The 23,455-nt window shown below is 37.3% G+C and overlaps 1 protein-coding gene across 2 annotated transcripts in view; it reads left to right on the plus strand.

The window, feature by feature from the left end:
- Positions 1 to 1,995: 1,995 nt before the first annotated feature.
- BANK1 (B cell scaffold protein with ankyrin repeats 1) overlaps positions 1,996 to 23,455 on the plus strand; it is a 336,360-nt gene continuing 314,900 nt past the window's right edge. For both annotated transcript variants that reach the window (XM_036340817.1, XM_036340827.1), the window contains exon 1: positions 1,996 to 2,321. In XM_036340817.1, the coding sequence (XP_036196710.1) occupies positions 2,249 to 2,321 (73 nt within the window). In that variant the 5' untranslated portion in view covers positions 1,996 to 2,248. The remainder of the gene's footprint in view (positions 2,322 to 23,455) is intronic.

Consider the following 23,455-nt stretch of genomic DNA (forward strand, 5'->3'; position numbering starts at 1 on the left):
TAGATAAAAAATTGCCTGTGGTGTCCATGAAATCTTTAGCAATGACTTTATGCGACCTTGAAAGGAAGACAGGCTATGGAGTCAAATTGAGGATTGTATTCCAGCTCTGTCACTTAAAACTTTTAAAACCCAGATTCCGCACTTGTAAATTATGGTTAAAACCATATGATTTTGAAAACAAAATGACATGAACATTGTGAAACATTGTGCTTGGCACATTGATCACTTAAAAATAAACAAACAAAACCAGAGTAGCTGTTCATAGCAACAACTAATGAAACAAAAGAATAAATAAGTACATGAGCTGAAACACTACCTCATAACTTGTGAACAAGAACTTTGTTCTCATTCAGTACCCAAACAAATATATAGTTAGGATAATTTTTGAACTTTAGTGGAAGATTTTAAAAGATTTTCTAACACATACCTTTATTAAATAAAATAGTTTTTTTTAAAAAAAAACCCATAATTTTATACACATTTTTGCTTTGCATTTTTCATTTACTCGTATCATATTGATGTAAATAGTGAAAGTGAGCATCTGGAGCTATACTTAACTTTCCTATCTAATGTAAATCTTATTTTTTCTATGTGTATTATAGGAAACAGGATCATAAAGTTGTATAGCTGGCAAAGATGACTATAATTATTCTAATTTCCTCACTTAGCTGAGATTATAGAAATATTAATTACACCAGTTGCCTAGATAGAAAGATGGAGAGTCGTCATGGCAACATTGGCCTTCTGAGTCCCAGTCCAGGATTCTTCATACAGGAAGACTGCTCCATATGTGTTTCAGATACAATTTACTATCTGAAGACTATCCTTATCAACTGTTGTTTTGCTTACATGGATGAAGTGAGCATTATGTGTTTCCAAAGGATTAACTAGGATGCCTTTGAAAACTTGGATGCTTACTTGGGAAGTATAAGCTGGAGTGTTTATATGTCTTCCTTCCTCCTCAAAATCTTGGTCAAAGTATCCTTTGTGAAGAATGAATATATATATATTAGCAAATGCATCCATTAAGACATTGTTTCCCCAGTGGGTTGGTTTAAGAAGAGTTAATGCTTTCCTAACTATTGAATTTCTGAAAATATTGGACCAAGACTTTATATGGACTGAGAGTTTACTTTATTACACTGAGAGCTCTTAGTAAACAGGCATTCACAGAAGACAATAAACTTGTCAATATATTATTTCTGAAATTAGATAAAATTTCTTCATTATTTCAAATACAGCGATCCACTTAAAATTATGAGTTTAGAGGAAGTTTTGGAAAACGATTATGTCTATAATAGTTTACAGAATTTGTTGACATTTTACATAATTCTCCAAGTTTTTCTCATTATAAGTATAAAACAATTCCAGTAATGTGAAAAATATTTAACATTTTGATACTTGGTATTCATGGTACACCTAAAAAAGACTGTGAGATAAATAGTTGCTGCACAAGCCTTCCTTTCAGGTTACTTTTCCTTTCAGGTTAAATGTGGGCATTTAAACCACAGAATATTACCAAATCTTCAAATTGATCTTCAACTTCTTTTTTTCTTTATAAGATAATTTAGAGATCTTTGAAAGAAGAGGGACATTTATTTTAAGAATCTGGGGCAACTGTGAGTCTTCTCAGCCTTTAAAGCAAACAAAGCAACAGAGAGCACTCTGGTTTAGAGTACCTACTTAGATCCTTATCTAATTTGGGCCCTTTACACTTTATGAATCTAACCTAGATAGTCTACGCAAAATGAAATGTATGCATTTTTAAATACTACCTTCATCTACATCTTAATTTTTAGATCCATGCCTGGAGATCTCTTTTACCGCCCATTTGCCAGCACATATCTATTTCTACTGTCCCCATGTCTGCCTGCCGTGGGGGCACGGTGGGAGACCTAGAATGGGACAAGAAGAGCTACAGGGACAGGTAACACAGCTTAAAGATATCCTGGGGGAAAGGTGCGAGGAGAACAGGACCAGAGCGTTAAAACTAGACCAGCCTACAAGGACCCAGGAGCAAGCCCCTGGGCAGTTTCACTTCCTTCGGGCGTCCTGCAGAGCTGAGCCCAACCCGACCCTGAGGCCTGTGTAACCCCAGACCTTGGCCCCGGCTGCCTGTGGCGGGTGCGGCTGCGGCTGCGGAGGGAAGAGGCCCAGAGCCCATCAGCCCGCGAAGAACCTCAAGTCCAGCGACTCCGGGGCTGGGAGGCACCTGTCTGCAGGCGCCTGGGCTCCAGCACCCACCGCGATGCTGCCTGCAGCGCCCGGCAGGGCGAGCGGGAGCCGCCGGGAGCAGCCGCCCAGCGGCCCAGCGCCTCCAGGTGGGTGGGGGCGCCTCGGGGCAGCTGAGGGGGAGGCGGCCCGCGAGGGACCGGGCTCGGCGGCTGAGACTGCGGGCCATGCGGGCCACAAGGCGACCAGCGCAGCCCACTTCTCAGCGCTGCCTGTCAGTCCCTCTGGCCGCCCAGTTCTGGGCGGGGGGCGGGTGGAGGATGTGGACGCCACCAGGTGGGAGTGCAATCTGTGTTCTGGCCAGGTTCCCACCGCCTGTGTGTCTCCAACTTGCAGGGAGCTGGAACTTTCCAGAGCATCAGGACAGAGTCCTCTAGTTGCTAAAATCACCTTGGGGCGTGTTTTAAAGATTTGCGGGTGTTTTAAAGTGATGCGTGATCCTAAAAATTCTGTCCACATGTTACAGCAAAACCTCCTAAAGGTGTGTGGCATCCTCTGTCAGTGGCGCCCCCCCCCTCCCGTTTCCCTGCCCGCTTTTCAGCTCTTCAAAACCCATCTGGGGAAAGTGCTAGGATGGACGGCGACCTGCTTCTCCGGCTAATGCAGAACCACCTCACCCCACAGATTTTGCTAACTTGTTCAAAGGAAAAAAACGGTCAACTTGTTTGAATACCTAAATGGATTTACAGGTCAAACTGACATTAAGGCATTTGTAGGCAGTTCTTTTTGAAGTATTTCAAATGCATTTGTGAACTTTATAGTATTATATGAAAAGTGTTCAGTTTGACTTTTTTTTAATATATAAAGCCTTCACTTGGGTACTATGATTACTGGAAATGTTCACCGTGAGAAATGCAACAAGAAAATCGAGTGAAATTTTATGAATTTGCTGAATAGAATTTCTCATAGCTTACTAGCATTTTCCAGGTAATGTCGTTTTGGCTTCAGTTGCTTCTCTTGGCTAGTGTATGTTTTAATATATAAAATCTAAAAAGCCGATTTTCAGTTTAAATGGGAAGTATATTTGTGACAATGGAAAATGACAAGAAGGGAGTGGGGGCCCACGATATCTCAATATGTTAAATTTTAAATATTAAACATTGGCAATGTTGGAAACGGTGGCTCTGATGGACCCTTTGCTACACTTGTAAGTAACTAGCCATGTCTTTTGAACCTAGAGCAGGTGAGCTGTTTTGTAATTTCAGTTAGCAATTTAGTTAAATGAAAGGGACTGCAATTTGTTTTAAATCTAGATTGAGCAGAACAGCCAGAAAGTGACTTTCATTTTACTTGATACTCAAGTAGTATTTTGAGGCACTTGCTATTATGAATAATGCTAGAGTGATGTCAACCAACCTCTCTCTCATTCTGATTATTCTGTTCCTTCCATTCCCCTCCCATCTCATTTGGTCCTTCCTAATGTGGTACTTATTATTTTCTTTATTTTCCTCCTTATTTGACCAAAGTAATGAAATTTTTTATATAGTGAGCTGTCTTTTGATATTAACCCAGGCCCATTCCTAGATATGACTAGTGTTCCCAGAGAACTAGTATGGATTAATCCTTTTATTGAGTGGAGATGTAATTTGTGTGACCTCTCTTTCTGTTTTGGGCATCTCCACAGCATGGCAGACTTTAACTTAGGGATCAGTGCAACTGCTTCATTTTAGAGAAGAGAAAACTGAGATGCAAGGAGTGATTTGCCCCTTCTACCCTAATTGATAATTATTTGAATATCATCCATGCTTCACTTCACCAACAATCTTCTATCCCCCCATAAGAGTTGTGTAGTAATACAAAGGTAACATAATAAATACAATTTAAAATGGTAAACATGGCTTTAGGCCTATAAAGATAATTTAGCATTAGGTGTATGGTGTATTTGTAGTGACATCTATGTATGCTGCCATCAGAGATATCTATGAATATCCAACTTGTCCCTTTGTGGTACCCAGTACTAAAACAATGTAAAAACGATTCACAGTGAATAGAAATTGATTCCTTTTGCTTTATTCTAAAACTAGGATTTTAAAATTTAATTTTAACTGCTACCTTCAATAAACAGTTTATTTATTAAAGCACAAATTATTCCCCACACTACAGTTTTTGTATTTTTATTAAAATTATTTGATGTCTCTTATGAAGAGAGTTAAGTATATCATTAGCTTAAAAACAGAAAGCATCTTTCCTGTCTTTGCTACATGCGTATACATAGCTTGTAAGGATCATGGTTTATCTGGGTCTCTCTCCTATGTCTTGAAGTTCTTGAAGATTTGAAGCTTTTTACTCTGACTACATACTTCCAACATGGCCAACAACCTAGTTTTCTCCTTCTACAGAGACACTGATTCTGATTCTTCTCTGGTGGCTGGTAAAGCTTGCTTTCTTCAGATCAGCTGGAGAGGTTCTGATAAGGTTAATGTTGTTGAGATTTTAAAAAGGTGCTTTTTCTTAGGGCATTTTCACTATAATATGAAATAATTCCATAATATCCAATTGTTTATGTTAGGCTAAACAGCAGCATATTTGGGTTATACTTGGGACAGCAAGTCTCAAGTAGCAGAGGGACGTTTTGGCTGCATCTATCTGAACACATGTTGCAGGTGTTCGTGCACTTATGAAGCCTCTGGACTCAGATTGCCTCACATCCCATCTAGCTTCATTGCTTATCTACTCTATGATCTTGGATAAATAACTAAATCATTATCTCAGTTTGTCCATCCGAAAAGAAAAAACAGGGAGAACAATAACTTTTATTTGCAAGAGTGGTTTTGAGAATTAAAAGAGAAACATGCATGGGAAGTGCTTTTCAGGGGAGCCACTGGCTCCTAACTGCTCACCTGCTTGCCTGCCTGATCACCTCTAACCCCTCTGCCTGCCTGCCTGATTGCCCCTAATCCCTCTGCATGCCTGCCTGATCTCTCCTAACCACCTCTGCCTACCTGCCTGATCGCCCCTAACTGCCTCTGTCTCGGCCCCCGTCACCATGGCTTTGTCTGGAAGGATGTCCGGAAGGACATCCGAAAGATGTCCAGTCTATCCAGTCTAATTAGCATATTACCCTTTTATTAGTATAGATATTGTATGGAATTATACCCCTCTGGTATTTAGTTTTCACTCAGATAAAAATAATGAGCTTGTTAGACATTTACCACTGGACCGGAATTTCTTTGTTGCTTCTAAGTGCTCAGCATTGCAATAATCCAGAAATACCACTTCCCTTTGTAGTTATGAGAAGTAATTCATCAATGCCTTGTGGTCTTTTATAATATTTCCTTTATAAGAAGGAAAGCAGTTCATTAAAATAAGTTATGTTTTGTTATACTAACTATGTGTCACATTTTCCTTTTTTTCAGCTTCTGTGCCATTTTTCCATATTAGTAATTCCCATTGCTTTATGTTTTATGTGTTCTATTTTATAAGACATACTAAAAAGTACAAGAACAGTTCCTGACTTGGAACTCCACTTACTATATTCCTCATTTTTTAGTTCATGATCCATGCTAAAAACTGTCATTCTTTGATCAGGGTCAATATTCTCATTTCTTTTTATTTCATCCATCCATAACATCATGTATAACTTTCAGAAGAATAACATAGTGTCAGGACCACTTGAAATTTTGGCCTCCTTTTAATAGCTACCAATTATTGTGTTTCTACTTTGAATTCACATGGATATCACATTACCTTGATAAGTGAGAGCATCAGAAGATTAGCACCTACTTTGGAAAAAATGTTATATTGTTCAGTATAATCATATGAAGATATTGAATAATTCCTTGTGTTCTTTCATTTCCTACAAAAACTTTTCTAAACTGTTAAAGCTATAACTTTTAAGTCACCATTTTTCTTTTGGAGGGGTGAGGTGGGAGATGGAGGAACACCCACTTCACAAAGATGTGGAGAAACATTCTATATCAAAGTGGCATGATTCTATAAAATCATGTCACTGGAACGACAAATTGTAAAATATTTCTTGTGACTGTATGAAAAATCCTTAGAGTGTACACATTTTCTACATTGGTCAATCACATTTTTTTTAGACTTAATAGACTGATATGTTTTCTTAAATCTCAGCTGCACTTAAGCTGCACTTTTAGTACAATTCGTGAACTACAGGGTCACTAACTGGGAAACTGAATGAGGTAAAATTGAGGCAAAATTCTACTTTGATTTTAATTAATGAGATAATTTCTCTTAATTCTCTCATTATTTTTCAATAAAAGTTTAGAACTTTCTCTATTCCAGATACTTTTTGGTAGACCAAAGGCCCTTCCTTTATCATGTTCTATCCATTGATATTCATGTAAAATGGGTAGAACCATGTATCACCCAGATTCTCAGAAACAGTTGCTTGAGCCTAGCGTAGGCACTTGATTCAAAGACAGGCAGCCAGCCAATTGACTGATACATGGCCAAGGGTGGGTATTGTCTGGTTTTTGCAGATTTGCTGGACTCACCAAAGCCCTTCTTTCCTTTCAAATAAGAGATAGTGAGGCCTGTCAGTGGAAGGTCAGTGTTTGATGATATACAATAGAGGATGACAGTCAGGTTGACTCATGTGCCAGATGGATAATAACAGAAGATGAGATTAAAGAATTGAGGAGAAATGAAAGACAAGGGGAATAGACTTAGTTTCTGACTTTCTATTTCTAGGCTAAATAAGGCCCAGCTGCACTTGTTGTGATCTTGTCTGTCCATGACAAGTTGCCTGTGGGAATACAATTATCTTCTTACATGAGGGACTTTGAGTGAATTTCACTTTTGGCAGAAACAAAAGTTCAGGCTAAAGTACCTTTATTTCTCAAATACTGCTACATCTGTTCCCATAAGCTTCTTCTCTTTTAGAACAATGCTTTTGTTAAAATGATGTCCCTTATGCATCTTCCATTGAAAGGTAAACAACCTGAGAGTTAATTCTATTTCTTTTATTCACTGAAAATAGGATGCCTCATGAGAAAGTATAGTAGTCTATATTACTAAAATTTGAAGAAAGCCCATGTCTCTAAACTTGAAGTTTGTATAGTTGGTGAAAAAATAATTCACTCATAAGTTTATATTGTAAGATTTAATCTCTGTTAAAGTTTAGATTTTTGAATTATGTGGTTATCAAATGATGTTATAAAATGATAGCAAGTGTCATTCATGTTTTTTAATAGGATATTTTTACTTATCTGAAAAATTTATAGCACACTGTTTCTGTCATTTTTAAAAAATGTATTTTATTGAGGCAAAAATAAAGGAATGTTGATGACATTTACTTAATAAAAGTAGCATAATGTACTAGCTATTATCTCAATCCCCCTGGCATATGAAGAAAAATAGCTTCACTGATAGGGAATTATGAAAACTTATACATGGTATCAGTAGATTAATATCAGTCTGAAGTAATGAGTATTGTACTTCAGAGATTGGTCTTTGAGCAACATATTTTTAGTAACATGGTAGAATGTATAGGTATAGTGTTTTTATTAAGTAACAGATGATAGGTTAATAATAGGGTTAATGATCACCTTGAAAAACAAGATCAGAATTCAGTGTGCTCTTGCTGAACTGGAGAGATAGGCACAAATTAATGAAGTTCGAGTGTGATAAATTAAGTGTGATGATGTAAGTGAAGGAATAAGACTCAAAATGATATTTTTTTTTTAAAGATTTGAAAGTATTATGTATTCACAGTGTTATAATGAACAAGGGGCAAAGAAGCTGGGAAAGTAAACTGAAACTGAATTGCATACATCTGTATAAAAAACCTCAAAGCATAATGAGTAGCTATTGAAGAGTTTTAAAACAGAGGCAGGCATGAATTAATTAGATTTTGGTTTTTAGAAGATCACTTGAGCTGCTGTTGGTACAATGAATTAGAAGAGGTCAACAATGGAAGTTCTTGAACACTTAGGAGTTACCAACCAATAAAATGCAGTGAACAGATTTACTAAGAACTATTACACACCTTTTGTGATATAGCAGATATGGATTCTGAGAGAGAAAGAAATGTGAAGAATTTATCCTAGCTTTGTAACATGGAAAAATGGGAGGATCATGAAGTTGTCATTTATTCCAATGGAAAAGATTGAAGTGGGAAGAGTTAGGGCCTGAGAGGAAGAATATCCATATTTCAATTTAGGATATGTTATATTTGAGGTACTTAAGAAAGAGTCAATAGTGATGTCAAGTATACAATTTGACATGATCTGGAGCTCAGAAAGGCAGCTCAAACTGGAGATGTAAAATTAGGAAATATATAATACTTAAAACTGTACCAGTAAATAAGATAACATAGAAAAGAGTTTAGAGTAGAAAGAAAAGATGACCCAGGATAAAGACCTGTGGGAAACAAATATTTACATGTTGGTAGAAAAGGAGGTGTTGGCCCCATATGATTGAGAAAGGCTAAAAAGAAAAGAAGGAAAACAAAAGTATAATGGCAACACTTCAAAAACAAAATGTTTTTGGAAGGCAAGAGTGGTGAACTAGCCCAAATTCTTTGAGTAGTTCCATTAAATTGAGGACTCAAATTTAGCCGGTTTATTTGGCATTATGGGACTTACAGATGACCTTAGGGAGAGAAGTAAGTAGCTTTAGCAAAGGGGATGAGAGCCAAATTGGCATGAGTTGAAGGGTGGAGATAGGTGAGAATACGGTCACCATGTAGACTGCTTTTGAAAGCGTGGCAGCCAGAGTGTAGAAAGGTAATAGTAGCTGGAGGAGATATGGCATTAAGGAAAGGATTTTATTGTTATTTTTGTTTTAAAGTCAGTGCTACTATGGCAATCATACTCAAAAGCTCATGACATCACACAAGAGAGTTTTTTTTCCTATGAAATGTTTTAGAGTTCATGTTCCATAAATTCCATTTGAAACATATTTTCTCACGTGTTTAAGTATTCTGTCTCATTTCCCCCCCTTTCTTCTTTCCTTCTTTTATTCCAAATTTCTGTAGTGCCTCCTTGTTCTTGTTTCCTTCCTTCTCTTTCTTTTTTCTCCTTCTTCTTTCGCCTTCCTTCCCTCACACTTACTCTCCCCCTCAGCATGAATTTCAGTGGAAAAGAACGTATTTCTTTTTATGAAAATTTTGTTTCAATGATGAATAATTCCTTACCTTTACTTTCTAATTTTATCCAAATTGGAATCCATACATCGTTATTTTATCACATCTTTGCATATGCTTTGACTCCCATCCTGTCTCTTTCTCTGTCATACCCACTTGGTAAACTCCAACCCTAAGTAAGTCCATGGATCTAAGAAACACTGACTGTTGCTTAATAAAAACACATTCAAGCAGGTTGGTCACATTATAAATTTTGACAATGCTTGTTCATATGGATTTCTGATGACAATGATAGTGAGCTCAAAATTGTATTCTCTAACAAGTGTGTAGAATGCATATTTTTTCTGTGATGTTAGATTACTGAAAGCTTACATACTCTCTATTAACTGATGGGCCAAAAATAGCATACTATGCTACCAGCACTGTATCCACTAGATTTGTGGCTCATGAGCAATTGAAATATAGTTGGCTCAAATTGAAATGTGCCTCAAGTGTAAACCATATACCGTTTTGCAAGACTTAGCATAAAAAATTTATATATATAAAGAGCCAGGGGCCATTGCAACCGAACGGACACCTGAACGAATGACCGAACAGGCTGAGTGACAAGGCAGACAAGGGGGTTAGTGAGGGACAACCAAACGACTGAACACCAGGCTGCGTGGGGTGACCAGGCCAGCAGGGGGTTAGTGAGGGATGACCAAACGACTCAGTAGCAGGCTGCGTGGGGTCACCAGGCCGGCAGGGGGTTAGTGAGGGATGACCAGGCCAGCTGAGGGGGGCAGTGAGGGGCGAACAGGCTGGCAGGGGGCCGTGAGGGGCGACCAGGCTGGCAGGAGGGGGCAGTTGGAGGTGACCAGGTCGTCAGGAGAGTGCAGTTAAGGGCGACCAGGCTGGCAGAGGGGGCAGTGAGGGGTGACCAGGCTGGCAGGGGGGCAGTTGGGGGCAACCAGGCTAGAGGGTGGGGGGAGTTGGGGGCGACCAGGCCTGCCGGGGGGAGCAGTAAGGGGTGACCAGGCTGGCAGGGGGGCCAGTAGGCGCGATCAGACTATCAGGCAAGTGGCCAGTTAGGAGCCAGAAGTCCTGGATTGTGAGAGGGATGTCCGACTACCAGTTTAGGCCCGATCCTCAAAAGCTCCACTCAGCCACAAATCAGGCTGAAGGCTGCGAGTATAGCCACGGGTAGCGAGAGCCTCTCCCGCCTCCTTGGCAGCGCTAAGGATGTCCAACTGTGGCTGCAGTTGGACATCCCCCAAGGACTTCTGGGCTGCCAGAGGGATGTCTGACTGCCAGTGTAGGCCTGACCCCGGGAGATCAGGCCTAAGCTGGGAGGTGGACATCCCCCAAGGGGTCCTGGCCTGCGAGAGAGTACAGGCCGGGTTGAGGGACCCTCATGAGTGCATGAATTTTCGTGCACCAGGCCTCTAGTAATATATAATTGTAGGCTGTCTCCTTCAAGAACAAAGGAATAAAAATTAACCACATTTTTTTATTTTTTAAAACATGTCTTAACAGAATTAAATTCTCAAAATGAAGAAAATATCTTTTACCCATTAACTATTAAAATACAATTCTCATGAATAGTTCCACGTCATTTGCTTTCATAGCAGATCACAGGTTTCATCACACTCAATTTATAGTGAATACCCAAAGAAACATAAAGTAGAGATATTATAGCATTTAGTATAGTGATGAATAAAATTAAACAAGAGACTAGAAGAACTTTTATGAGGCTCTCAATCCTGAGATTCATGTGTATGTTAAACTTCTAAATATAGAAGTTTAGAGAATGTGCCATGTAAACACATTCCTTCTAATAAGAAAAAAAAGTTGAATGCTAGTTCTGGCTGCAAGTAATAATATTTACTATTTGCTAAATACCTGCTATGAATGCTCCAGGCACTTTACACACAGAATTACATCTAATTACTATTATGTTCATCTAAAATAGGTGTGCTACCCATTTCAGATATTTAAAAAATCGGATCTTAGAAAAGTACTCTGCTCAATGTCACACAACAAGTGACAGACTCCATATCTGAGTCAATATACATAAATACATATATCAGTATGCACACTCAACTCACAAATGCAAGCACAACTTGGAGTTTCAGATACTTTTAAAATAACATTTGTCAATGTTAAATTGGGAAAGAAATGTATAGGAAAACAGGTAAGTGATTAGGAGATTGGTTTGGTCTGTAATACAAGTATAAATCTTGCTATATTTTAAATTGCAATGCTCTATGCAAGATAGATCCAAAGGTCTATCTTAAATTCCTTTAAAGACAGCATTACATGTTTTGTTTTAACATCTCATACAGTTTATACTAATAGAAAATTAGTATTTACCCTTCCCATAATTTCAATGCAGAGGTCACATTTTCCAATTGATGATTCAATGAACCAATTCTGTAATGAAATGTTACATGGAAAGACCTTTTAAATATAGAAAGCAATATCTTGTTACATTTGCTCACGGAACTATATCAGAGTGGTAAGTTTCCAACTTTGTTATTTGATTTAAATAAACCAAGATGCTATATATTTCTTTTAAAACTAGGACATTTTATGCATAGAATTTTCTTCCAAATTAATCCAATGGAAGATTGAATAGCATTTAATGTTGATTCTCCCCAAATCAGTACAGAAATATAATGCAATTCCAATGGCATAAAAGGCATCTATTTTGGTTGGTGCAGAGTCCACAACCAGTAGATGGCTCATGAACTAGTATTCTTGTGATCTGGACACCAGTGTGTTCCAGCTGCCAACAGCTGGTTCAGTGCCTTCCTGATTTCCTCTATTCTTTATGGTGATAACCTATATCCCCCCAGGGGGCCAGTCAGGAAGATTCTTCCTGGTAGCCCAGCCTAGATGTTACTCCCAAGACACATAAATTATGTAACAACTAATTCTCTACATTAAAGTTTTTTTCTGCTTCAAACTGCTAGATTGTTTTCTACATTTAGTAGAAACAATGTGTTATACAACATCCCAATTGTTCCAAGAACAGCAAGAGAAGTAGGTAAAATAATGTAAAATGCAAGTAGAAGAATGAAAGAATAAACATCTACTAATAGCCAAGAAAACTGTGGTAAAGAAGGTTTCTCAGGAGAACTTTCCTTAGCAGATATTGGCTTAGGAATAAACAAAACATTGATAGAAGAGAATAGAGAATTCACAGTGTAAATTCCAAGATATATGAAAGTCTGCTATATGGAAATGATGGTATTTCTATTCAGTAGAAAGAGCAGGGTTCATTTAATAATGTTGATACTCAATTAACTGCTCTTATTTTTAAAAATTCAATTGAATTTCAGCCTCATGCTATACACAAAAATACATTCCAGGCACACTGTAAAAAATTTAAATGTTAGAAAAATATGTAAAAAATTATATTGGTCATGTAGGGGTTAGTAAGACTCCTTCGGTCAAGACAGGAACAGGAACTATGAAAGAAAAGTTAAGAATATTGAACCAAGGAACATTATATGCAAGGCAACAAATGCCATAATCAAATCATTCAACAAATGATTATTTTAAAAAATGTTTGTGATGTATAAGATAAAGTTTAAATTTTCATTATGTAAAGCAATCTTAAAAATTATTAAGACCAAAGGCACAATAGCAATATGAATAAATGATATAAAAATGCTAATTAAATTTTAATTAATATTTCATATTTTTAGTGAAATATCACTATGAAAGTACATTGGATAGTGTGCATGAGTGGACAGGGTTCTCTCTAACCTGCTGGAGGAATTAGGAATTATGTTGGTATTTATGAGAATTATCTGGTAATATATATTAAAAAATTGTTCATGAGAGAGAAATCAAATCTTTAATGGATTTCATTGGAACTTTTTCTGAAAGTTTAAAGCAGTATTATCCAAGAGATATAATGCAAATCACAAAAGCAAGCCACATATGCAATTTAAAATTTTTAAAAACTACATTAAAACAAATAAAAATAGATACAATTAATTTTAATGTTTTATTTAATCCAATGAATTCAATGTGTTTTAACATGTAACCACTATAAAACTACTGAAAAATTTTATATTCTAATAGAGGCCCAGTACACAAAATTTGTGCACGGGGGTGGGGGGGGTGGGGGGGTGGTTCCCTCAGTCTGGCCTGCACCCTCTTTAATTCAGGACTCCTCAGGGGATGTCCCACTGCATCTCAACCGAGCAGGTGTCTTTATAGGTATTTTCACATTAAATCATGTGAGCCTGCTACTGTGTCAATAATCATGTAAGCTATGTAAGTGGCCTCACATTGTTTAAATATTGGGATTTCATTTATAAAAACATTCCAAAATTAAGATCAACTTGACTACATGGCCATAAACAGATTGCTTCCATTTCAAAAGTGTTTTTCAATGAAACACATATTTGAAGAAAGCACATGGGCTATGAATAATCACCCAAATAAATTATTGCTGAAATATATTTCTACTTGAAACAACAGAAGCTGATATAACTGCAAATAATTTAGCCAGAGAATGGATTTTGTGTTTTGGAGATTGACTAACTTAACAGGGTATGTAGAAAACAACATCAATATGACAGTGACTTTTATTACTCAGATAGACTGAATGCTCTTTAAAGGAAGGGAGTAACCTCTGACATTAGTCAGCAGAGATAAGCACATTAATAGATGCTTGGTGATAAACTAGCACAAAGAATGACATTAGAGAATCCAATTAAGTTTATGAAAAGGATAAATAATGATGCATTTATCCTATTTCTGAATGCCACATTTCTGAATATCCTCAGAGTCCTGTATCTTCCCTAAGATAACCACTTTGGTTTTGGTATTTGTTTTCCAATTGTTAGGTTTGCAAAAGGTCTTCCTTTTATTATGAAAAGAATCTTAAAAATTCATGGAAGTTTTTACCCAAAGATAAGTTTAAGGCATTTTTAATGGTAAATTAACTTTTAATTTGATAACAACTAATTCAGTTATTTTTACTAAGATTTTATAACTTTTTAATATAACAGGATATTTAACTAATTAAAATATCTTCTGGGGCAGAGAGAAAAATTATGATTAGAGTATAAAAGCAAATGAAATTTAATATTCTCCATGTATGTCTAGAAGATTAAACTTTTAGTATTCTTTCTTTCTAAAACAATGCATGCACATAATTGAAAATATCTCACAAAGACTTTAAAAAATAGAAAAAAAAGTGACGAATGTATTCTAGTTTTTATTTTTCTACATTTACTTTAATAGCTTTACTTGTTCAGCTTCGTAGGTTTAAGATATTAAACATTTTTATGTGCACTAATTCTTTGTTGTTTAAAGTATTGCATAAGTTTCTTCCCCCCCCCCCCCATTGACCTCTCCCCAGCTCCTCTCATCCCCCAGCACATGCCCTCACCCCCCTATTGTTTTTGTTCTTGGTTATGCTCATATGCATGCATGCAAGTCCTTTGGTTGATTTCTTACCCTTCCCCTACCCTGCCTTCTTTCTTAGGTTGGACAGCCTGTTCGATGCTTCTATGACTCTGGCTCTATTTTTGCTCATCAGTTTATGTTGTTCATTATATTCCACAACTGAGTGAGATCATGTGGTATTTATCTTTCTCCAACTGTCATATTTCACTTAGCATAGTGCTCTCCAGGTCCATCCATGCTGTTGTAAATGGTAAGAATTCTTTCTTTTTTTACAGCAGCATAGTATTCCATCGTCTAGATGTATCACTGTTTTCTAATCCATTCATCTACTGATGGGAACTTAGGCTGTTTCCAAATCTTAGCTATGGTGAATTGTGCTGCTATGAACATAGGGGTGCATATATCCTTTCTGATTGGTGTTTCTAGTTTCTTGGGATATATTCCTAGAAGTGGTATTACTGGGTCAAATGTGAGTTCCATTTTTAATTTTTTTAGGAAACTCCACAGTGGCTGCACCAGTCTGCATTCCCACCAGCAGTGCATGAGGGTTTCTTTTTCTCCGCTTCCTCGCAAGCACTTGTCGTTTGTTGATTTGTTGATGACAGCCATTCTGACAGGTGTGAGATGGTACCTCGTTGTTGTTTTGATTTGCATCTCTCAGATGATTAGTGACTTTGAGCATGTTTTTATGTGTCTCTTGGCCTTCTGTATCTCCTCTTTCGAAAAGTGTCTATTTAGGTTTTATGCTTATAATTTTTATTGGATTGTTTATCTTCCTTTTGTTAAGTTGTATGAGTTCCCTGTAAATGTTGGAGATTAAACCCTTATGGAGATAACATTGGTAAATATGTTCTCCCATGCAGTGGGCTTTCTTGTTGTTTTGTTGATGGTTTCTTTTGCTGTGCAGAAGCTTTTTATTTTGATGTAGTCCCATTTATTTAGTTTCTCCTTAGTTTCCATTGTCCTAGGAGCTATATTGGTAAAGATAATGGTATTTTGCTACCTATGGATTCTTCTAAGATTTTCATGATTTCCTGTCTTATGTTTAAGTCCTTTATCCATTTTGAGTTTATTTGTGTGTGTGGTGTAAGTTGGTGGTCTAGTTTCTGTATGTGCACTTTAAAATTACATTAGTTAGCCATTTGGTGACTTCTCATTCATAAATATTTCAGTTTTGCTCTCTCCTCATATAATCTATTCCAAAATGTTTAGAAACAAAAGGAAACAATAAAAGAAAAATTCACAGCAATTTATTGGATAAAAAAAATTGATCATCCTCCATGCAAGATTATTATTCATTAATATAAAGAAAGACCAAATAATTTTTTACTTTAATTTTAAAAATTTATTTTTCAATTACACTTGGCATACACTATTATATTAGTTTCAGATGTACAACATAGTGGTTAGATATTTATATACCTTACAAAGTTATCACCTCAATAAATCTAATATCCATCTGGCATCACATATAGTTATTATAATATTAATGACTATATTCTCTGGGAGGTATGTTACATTCCATGACTAAGTTTATAATTGGCAATTTGTACTTCTTAATCCCTTTAACCATTTTTGCCCATCTCTTGACCCTCCTCCCATCTGGTGACTATCAATTTGTTCTCTTTGTCTATGAGTTTGTTTCTGTTTTGTTTTTTCATTTATTTTCTTTTTTAGATTCTACACATAAGTTAAATCATGTGGTATTTAATACTGAATAGTTTTTAATAACATAGGAAATACTTTTTGGTTGAACTGGATTTGAGGTCAGATAAGCATAGGATCAAGTTGTGGCTCTGTAACTAATGGACCTTCACCTTTTGCAAGCCATGCAACCTCTCTGATGCTCAGAAGGCATCATGTTTGTTGATGATGGTATTAATTATTCAGGGGAATGATTGACTCATAATAATTCAATTTATGTATCTTACTTCAAAGAAAAATACTGCAGAAATTAAAATTGCTTTCTGTAGGCATTTGGGATTGAGAATATTTATCAAGAAAGAGTGGATTAATGCCTGCATATAAAGTTTTATGCAGGAGTCATTATCCTTCCTCCCTTCATTCATTCTTCAATCATTCTTGATTGCTTGTGCTGGGTTCCAGGGATACACAAAGAATAGCCCAGCCCTCAGGGACTGTATTTAAGTGAAATATGGATGGGAACATCTGCATGCCTTTATTTCTTTTTATAATCACTCTAATTGAAATCAGTGACTCAAAAATCCTCAGCCTGCAGAAATATGAATAATTCAGCCATTGGAACTAGTTAACAGGGACTAGCGGCAGTGAGGAGTCTTTTCTCTGAGTACTGGGGGTGACTCCTGATGCGTAACTGCTGTTCCAGAAAGTCATACTCATTTCGGAATGTAGTCATGAGCACAGTCCCCTGGGACAGTGTTTTGCAAATTTTAGTCATTCTCATAAGACCTTCCTCAATTTTTGGCTATACTACCTATCCTCTTGTTTAAGAGAATTTTTCTTTAGAGTAGCTTTTCTTTTTTTTAGCTTAAATATAATACATTTAAAAGAACATTTATACCACTATCATCAGTGAAAAATTATTATCATTTGCATAAACAGAAGGTGAGCATTGAATTGAAATATTATTGAGGTACTTATCGCTAAGGACAGGCTCTAGAATAAACTCGCCATATTTTATCTCTTTTCATTCTCACAACAACTGATCTCATATGTGGTGTTATCCAGATGTTATAAGTGCGAAATTCAGGCTCAGAGAGGGTAATTATCTGCTTGAATCTGGACTCTAGGAGCTTGACCTCTTAACCACTCTGTGACTCTGAAATGAGCTCATTTCAATTTCACAGACACATATATACTTCCCTTTCAGAGCAGCATTCCTCCCATGGGAACACTTCTTTCTTTTAAATCAATAGAGTAGCCATGCATTAAGTCATTTTAAGAGTAAAATGTGCAACATAAAAGATGATATAGTTACCCATCAATAGATCAACTTAGAAACATTTTTTTTTCCAAGGGATAGATTAGACAACCACAGTTTCCAGCTGATAATCATAAAAATTTAGAACATTTTGCTACTTTCAAAGACCTTGGAGGTGAATGAAATAACAGGAAGTGAAATATCTACAATAAAATGCTAGAAAAAATCTCTTTAATGAAGGCCATGAGGGTATTTAAAATCATGAAAGTGTAATAGAGATATGATTAAAATATATTGTGAAATGCTTGAAATGAAAAGTATAGTACAAGGCTAATCATTTGTTGCTTCCTAATGCTTTGCATCTTCAAAAGAATTTTCAAACCCCTTCTAATTGACTTTTAGAAAATGCTCCTAATGTGTCATTTGCTTTGACTCAATGAGAAATCTAAGCCATGATCATTTAAGCCAGCGGTTCTCAACCTGTGGGTCGCGAACAATGAAAATACATCCTGTATATCAGATATTTACATTACAATTCATAACAGTAGCAAAATTACAGTTATGAAGTAGCAACGAAAATAATTTTATGGTTGGGGGTCACCACAACATGAGGAACTGTATTAAAGGGTCGTGGCATTAGGAAGGTTGAGAACCACTGAAAGCAATTTAGTCAGGGTTGTCCTACAAACACTGTGTTAGGAGAAGCAGAACATATATTGGACATGATCTGTTTTACTTCAGAAGCCTTTAGGAAAGGAAGAGAAGGAACTAGAGTTGAAAGCAGTGTTCAGGTATTGTGGTAGACAGAATAATGGCTCCCCAAAGTTGTCTACATTCTAATCTCCAAACTTGTGAATATGCAGATAGAATTAAGATTGTAATCAGTTTACTTGGAGAGGGGAGAGTATCATGGATTATGCCAGTGAGCCTTCTAAGTGAAAGAGGGAAGCAGGAGAGGCAGAACAAGAGCTGTGGCAGCATGAGGACTCAGCCCAATGTTGCTGGCTCAAAAACGGAGGCGTGGGGCCGTGGGCCAAGAGCGGTGGATGGCTTCTGGAAGTTGGGCAATGCATGTTGACGATTCTTCCAGAAGGCCTCCAGAAGGAACATATCCCTGCCCGTGTCTTGATTTTAGCCCAAGGACACCCATTTCAGACTTCTGTCTTCCAGTACTATAAGGTAATTTAATTTCTATTGCTTTTAAGCCACTGTTTGTGGTAATATTTTACATCAGCAATAACAAATGAATACAGAGTTTGAAACACAGGTGGACTCAACAAGGATAAAGAATAGCATGGATGTCACATGTAGGACCCTACGCCTCAGACACTCATACACCATCAGTGTAGTTAAGAAAAACTGGATGTAACCAGGAAGAAGTAGCTTTTATAAAATATGAAAAGCATATCAATCCTTACATAGGCCCCTCAGCAAGAAATATACTTATTCATTATTAGTACATCTCTCTGGAATTACTGTTGTTTTACTAGCAAAATAAAAAAGAAAGTCCCCTTATTTGGGGCTTTCACATTTGGTGTTTGTTCACATTAGGTGGTTTTACCAGTTTAATAATGTGACTGGCCACTGTTGCCATTACAGTTCTTACTATTACAGAGAGGTGAACTTGGACAAGATATAAAAGTTCTCACTGCCTCAGTCATGACAAGTGCAAAACAGCATACTAAGAGTACTTGTTCACATGGTTGTTATGAGGTTAAAAGAAGTTAGTGCTTATAAAACACCAGAGCAGTCATTGATACATATTAGGCACTCACTACATTTGGGGCTAGCTTTTATTATAATTACTAGGGGCCCAGTGCACAAATTTGTGAACCTTAAAAGGAACTGTCGGCCTGCGAGGCTGTAGTGGGCACAGGGGCGGGTCTCAGCCCATCTTACCTGCCCCTGCCCAGCCACTCCTGCCACGGTCTCTGGTCCCCTGTCTGCCGGCAGCCCCACTCCCGCTGCTGCTGCTCCCACACGCTGATGGCACAGGCCCTTCTCGCACCCACTGATGGCGCCAAGTGATTGGGGCTGGTGCCAGCAGCGGGTGCAAGAGGTGGCTGCCAGCCCCAGTTGCCCCTCAGGAGCAGGGGGAGGTAGAGAAGCCCTGAGGGGCAATCAGGGCTGGTGCCAAGCACTGGCAGCAGGTGCAAGCGCCAGGCGGGACAGCAGTGCGCAGGAGCAAAGAATTTTCAGTAACCACCAGAGGCTCACCCTGATTAACTGCTTTAAATGTATACTCCTTATCAAAGGTCACTAATATCATTTTATGGCCCCACTTTGTTTTACTATCTGAGAACATGAACCATTTTAATCCTGGTAGGGAATTATTTTAAAACTAGAGGCCGGGTGCACAACATTCATACACTGGTGTGTGGGCGGGGGAGGTTTCCCTCAGCCTGGCCTGCACCCTCTCGCAGTCAAAGGACATCTTGGGAGATGTCCAACTGCCAGCTTAGGCCTGCCTGGGTAGGGGGCCTAAGCCAGCAGTCGGACATCCTTTGAGGGGTCCTTAGTGCTGCCACAGAGGCTGGAGAGGCTCCCGCCACCACCGCTGCACTCACCAGCTGTGAGCCCAGCTTCTGACTGAGTGGTACTCCCCCTGTGGGAGCGCACTGACCATCTGGGGGCAGTTCCTGTGTTGAGCATCTGTCCCCTAGTGGCCAGTACACATCACAGTGACTGGTCATTCTGCCATTCGGTCAATTTGCATATTACCCTTTTATTATATGGGATCATTTTCTCCTAATGATAGAAGTTCTATTGGAGTCAGTCTGGTTTGCCTTGAATAGAACCATATGGTATCATTTTTAGGGGTATTTTCTTAAAAAAGTGATATATGTGCATTGTAGAACATTTAAAAAACAAAGAACAATATGAGAATAAAATCATAATATACCTCAGTCCTTCATGTAGAAATAAATATTCATAATATTTGTCTTGAATTGTGTTTGTGTGTACATATGCATAAGAGTCACATTGTATAAATGCTTTTGTAATATTCAATGTGGTCTGCACATTGATTAATGATACAGTTTCAGATATTTTGATGTTAAACAGGGACAGTTTATAAAATTTAGATCTTTTTGATTTGCAAATTGTTCAATTCTACATTTTGTGATACTTAAGGATATATTCACATTTTGTTTCTAAGGTAATACTTTCATAAAACCCTAGGAAAAATAAGGTTAGAAGATTCTTCACAGGTTTTAATGAGAAATTAAAATAAATGATCTTTTTAAAAGTAATTTGTAAAATCTATGCTCTTTTTATAATATATAACGTCCTTTAAGAGCAGGAATTGTCCTTTATAATCTTCATATCTATTAAAATCTCAACAATGTTATTACAATATTTATTAAGTGACTATTAAGTAAACATATAAAAAGATATAAATAATTAGGGAATTGACATTGACATATTTTATTAAGATACTATGGAGGATTATGGTAAATCATCCTGTTGAATTTCAAAATACCTATCTGAAAATCTAAGTGAGAACTATAAAATGTTAGTGAAAATCAGGGTCATAGAAAGATAAGGATTATCATCTGTTAAATATGACTGTCTGGAAATAAGAATTTCCAGTGAGTGAACTGTATCAATGATCTCACTCTGGTAAATATCTGTTGCTGATTTTCAACTTAGTTTACAATTTTAAACTACATTATGATATAGTAATTCCTGCTCTGGCTGGGTTTCTAAATGGTTAGAGCATCGACCCAAGGACCAAAGGGTCTAGGGTGCAATTCCCAGTCAAGGGCGCCTACCTTGGCTGTGGGTTCAATCCCCAGCCCCGGTCAGGGCGCATGTGGGAGGCAACCAATCAATATGTCTCTCTCATGTCGATGTTTCTCTCTCTCTCTCCCCTTCTCCCTTCCACTCTGTGAAAATCAATGGAAAAAATATCCTTGGGTGAGGATTAAAAGAAAAAAAAAAAAGATCTACTTATTCCTCAAATGCAAGTGGTAAATAATACCATCATGTTTTTACAAACTCAGAGAAAAATACACAGAAAAATGCAATATTTTGTTAGCTATTTCTCTACACTATTTTTTTCTCATAATTTTTTTTTTTTTATTGTTGAAAGTATTACAGATGTCCCCATATTTCCCCCATTGACCCCTTCTGGCCCCAACCCAGGCCTTCACCACACTATTTTCTGTGTCCATGGGTTATGCATACATGCATACAAGTTCTTTGATAAATCTCTTCCAACCCACCCACACACTCCTACCTTTCCTCTGAGATTTGACAGCCTGTTTCATGCTTCTGTGTTTATGGATTTATTTTGTTCATCAGTTTATTTTGTTCTTTAGACTCCACGTAAGAGTGAGATCATGTGATACTTGTTTTTCTCTGACTGGCTTATTTCTTTTAGCATAATACTCTCCAGGTCTATTCATGCTGTTGCACATGGTAAGAGTTCCTCCTTTTTTACTGCTATATAGTATTCCATGGTATAAATGGTCCAAAGTTTTTTTTATCCACTCATCTACTGATGGACACTTGGACTGTTTCCAGATCTTAGCTATTATAAATTGTGCTGCTATGAGCATAAGGGTGCATCCATTCTTTCTGATTGGTGTTTCGGGATTCTTAGGATATATTCCTGGAAATGGGATCACTGGGTTAAATGGCAGCTCCATATTTAATTTTTTGAGGAAACTCCATACTGTTTTCCATAATGGCTGCACCAGTCTGCATTCCCACCAGCAATGTACTAGGTTTCTCTTTTCTCCACATCTTCACCAGTACTTGTCATTTTTTGATTTGTTGATGGTAGTCATTCTGACAGGTGTGAGGTGGTACCTCATTGTCTTTTAATTTGCATCTCTCTGATGATTAGTGACTTTGAGCATTTTTTCATATATCTCTTGGCCATCTGTATGTTCACTTTGGAGAAGTGTCTATTGAGGTCCTTTGCAAACGTTTTAATTGGACTGTCTTCCTTTTGTTAAGTTGCATGAGTTCCTTATATATTTTAGAAATTAATCTTTTATCAGATGTATCATTGCCAAATATGTTATCCCATACAGTGGCAAAAACTAAAATTATTTCCCCTAAGAACAGGAACAAGACAGGGATGTGCACTTTCACCACTCTTATTCAGATAGTACTGGAAGTCTTAGCCACAGCAATCAGACAAGAAGAAAACCTAAATGGAAAGGAGGAAGTAAAAGTGTCATTGTTCGCAGGTGACATGATATTGTACATAGAAAATTCTAAAGATTGCCAAAAAAGGGAGAAAGATATAATCAAGTGGAAGAATATACCATGTTTATTGATTGTAGAATTAATATCATTAAAATGTCCATACTACCCAAAGAAATCCATAGATTCAATGCAATCCCTATAAAAATTCTAGCAGTGTATTACACAGATCTAGAACAAATACTTCCAAAATTTAAGTGGAACCAAAAAAACCCCCAAAAAAACAAAAACCCGAATAGCCACAGTCATCTTGAGAAAGAAGCCAAAGTCGGAGGGAACACAATACCAGATATCAAGCTATCTTACAAAACTCCTATAGTCAAAGCAGCCTGGTACTAGCACAAGAGAAGGCATATAGATCAATGGGACAGAACAGGGACCCCAGAAATCAACCCAAGCCATTATGCTCAATTAACATTTGACAGAACAGGTGAGAACATACAATGGAGTCAAGACAATCCCTTCAATAAATGGTGTTGGGAAAATTGGACAGGTAGATGCAAAAACATGAAACTAGACCACCAACTTACACCGTACTCAAGAATAAACTCAAAATGGATAAAAGACTTAAATGTTCGTTGTGAAAGCATAAAAATCCTAGAAGAAACCATAGACAGAAAAATATCAGACATCTCTTGTAGCAA

Source organism: Myotis myotis, unplaced genomic scaffold (genome assembly GCF_014108235.1).
Source record: "Myotis myotis isolate mMyoMyo1 unplaced genomic scaffold, mMyoMyo1.p scaffold_m19_p_1, whole genome shotgun sequence".
Classification (NCBI taxonomy): domain Eukaryota; kingdom Metazoa; phylum Chordata; class Mammalia; order Chiroptera; family Vespertilionidae; genus Myotis; species Myotis myotis.